The 1,876-nt window shown below is 42.6% G+C and overlaps 1 protein-coding gene across 1 annotated transcript; it reads left to right on the forward strand.

The window, feature by feature from the left end:
- Positions 1-352: 352 nt before the first annotated feature.
- On the forward strand, positions 353-1,718 carry LOC147847161 (GCN5-related N-acetyltransferase 4, chloroplastic-like; the record flags this gene model as incomplete). The annotated part of the gene is made up of 3 exons (XM_087339496.1): positions 353-473; positions 578-812; positions 1,467-1,718. Coding segments are annotated over exons 1-3 (602 nt in total), but the record flags the coding sequence as incomplete, so codon positions are not given.
- Between the last annotated feature and the right edge of the window lie 158 nt (positions 1,719-1,876).

Below are 1,876 nucleotides of genomic sequence, written 5' to 3' on the forward strand. Positions count from 1 at the left end.
CTGCAACGGTTGGGCAACCTGCAAATGTCAGCGTTGGGTGACCTAAAACGGTTGGGCGACTTGCAACAGTCAGAGTTGGGTGCCCTCTGACAGGGTTGGGCGACCATCGACTCAGAGTTGGGCGACCTCTGACAACTCTTTTTTTCGCGCGTTCTTCCTTATCGAAATCTGACGGTGCAGATCGCACGCGCCTTCCTCTAAGCGACCTACATCGTCTGTGGCCGCGATTCCCTCGCCAGCCCTCTCTATCATTTGATGCAGAATAGACACGAGCGAGAGGGTCTCATACGAATATTGTATCTCTCTCTCTCTCTCTCTCTCTCTCTCTCTCTCTGTCTCAGGCCTAAAGGGATTGGCCATGTTACTGCTTCCTTCTTCCTCCTCTTCTTCTTCTTCTTCTTCTTCTTCTTCTTCTTTCTCTGTTATCCACCGTCGCCAGAGATTGTACCCAACCTCCCTCCATGTTTCACAGAGTAAGCTTCACTCACTCACTCACTCACACCCCGCGCTCCTTTTCTTGATTCATTTCTCGACCTTTAAGGTATGCATTCTCACCTCCTATTTGGATTTCCGACAGAACCCATCGGCAGAACAAGAACCCACAGGAAGGGTTGCAGATATTCTGAATCTGGATTGGATCCGAGACTCACAAATGATGATGGTTTATCAGTGGATTCTTTGGAGCAGCGCCGATTACGCCTCACCATTAAAGAGGCACAGGTTGGAGACTATTGGGCAGTTTCAGACACACATTGTAGCGCTTTTCTTCCTGATCTGATCTTCCCCATGGATGCTATTCTAAGGGTTGACAGGTAATTGACAAATAACTTGATAGAAGAAAGTTGCATATGGATAAATTGATGTGAGTTAAAAAAGATGGGGTACCATGGATGCTATTCTAAGGCTTGGCAAGTAATTGGCAAATAACATGATAGAAGAAAGTTGCATGTGGATAAATTGATGTGAGTTAAAAAGACGGGGTAAGAAATTGAGGTGAGAAGAAGGTTAATGTATCAATCAATGCTAACTGAAATTTGAAAGACGGTTGTGAAATGGATGTAAGTTGAAAGCCAGTGAAAATACTAATGTAAGTGGAAAGTCGTGAAGAACTGACTTAGGTTGAAAGACAGTGAAGAACTTGATGTAAGTTAAAAGGCAGTGAAGAACTTTATGCAAGTTAAAAGATGTCGAAGAACTTGATGTAAGGCAAGGGTTAATGAAATAATTGATGCCAGTTGAAACTTGAAAGATGGCATGTAATAGATGTGAAGAACTTGATGTAAGTTAAAAGATGGTGATGAGCTTGATGCAAAGTGAGACAATGAAGAAATGGATGCCAGTTGAAAGATGGTGAATAGCAGATTATATGTATGTTGCTCGAAGATAGCAGCTCCATTGATGTAAGTTTATATTACGCTAATGTAAATGCTCTTCTCATGCATACAAAATGCTTTTTCTTGATATAGGTTTTTGGCAATGTTTGGATCATTGCTATTGCCCGTTGGTTGTGAGAGGAAATGGCTGATTGCTGCCGGTTCATGCACATCTACACACTGTCCGGAGCATGATGAAATTGCTACAGGAGAACCTTTGCTTAGTTGGAAGAGATCAGATGAAGGCTACAGAGATAGCTCTCAGTTGGAGAGCATATTGGGTATTCTAACAGTCGACACTGTGGCAGAATTTTTACCAAAGCGAAAATCAACTCGTACAAGAAGGTTTGAACTCTAAATATATCTCTCCTATCAGATTTTATTACCTTCATGCTGTAGGTAATTTTTGTACCCAATAGGTCCTCACCATGAACCTTGGAAAGACCTAGTTCATGAAGTAACTGGGACACATGGGTGTCAGTCAGGATACATTCTCCACGTTT

Source organism: Azolla caroliniana, unplaced genomic scaffold (genome assembly GCF_043228905.1).
Source record: "Azolla caroliniana isolate FFs.n. ecotype wild unplaced genomic scaffold, voAzoCaro1.0.p SCAF_1435, whole genome shotgun sequence".
Lineage (NCBI taxonomy): Eukaryota > Viridiplantae > Streptophyta > Polypodiopsida > Salviniales > Salviniaceae > Azolla > Azolla caroliniana.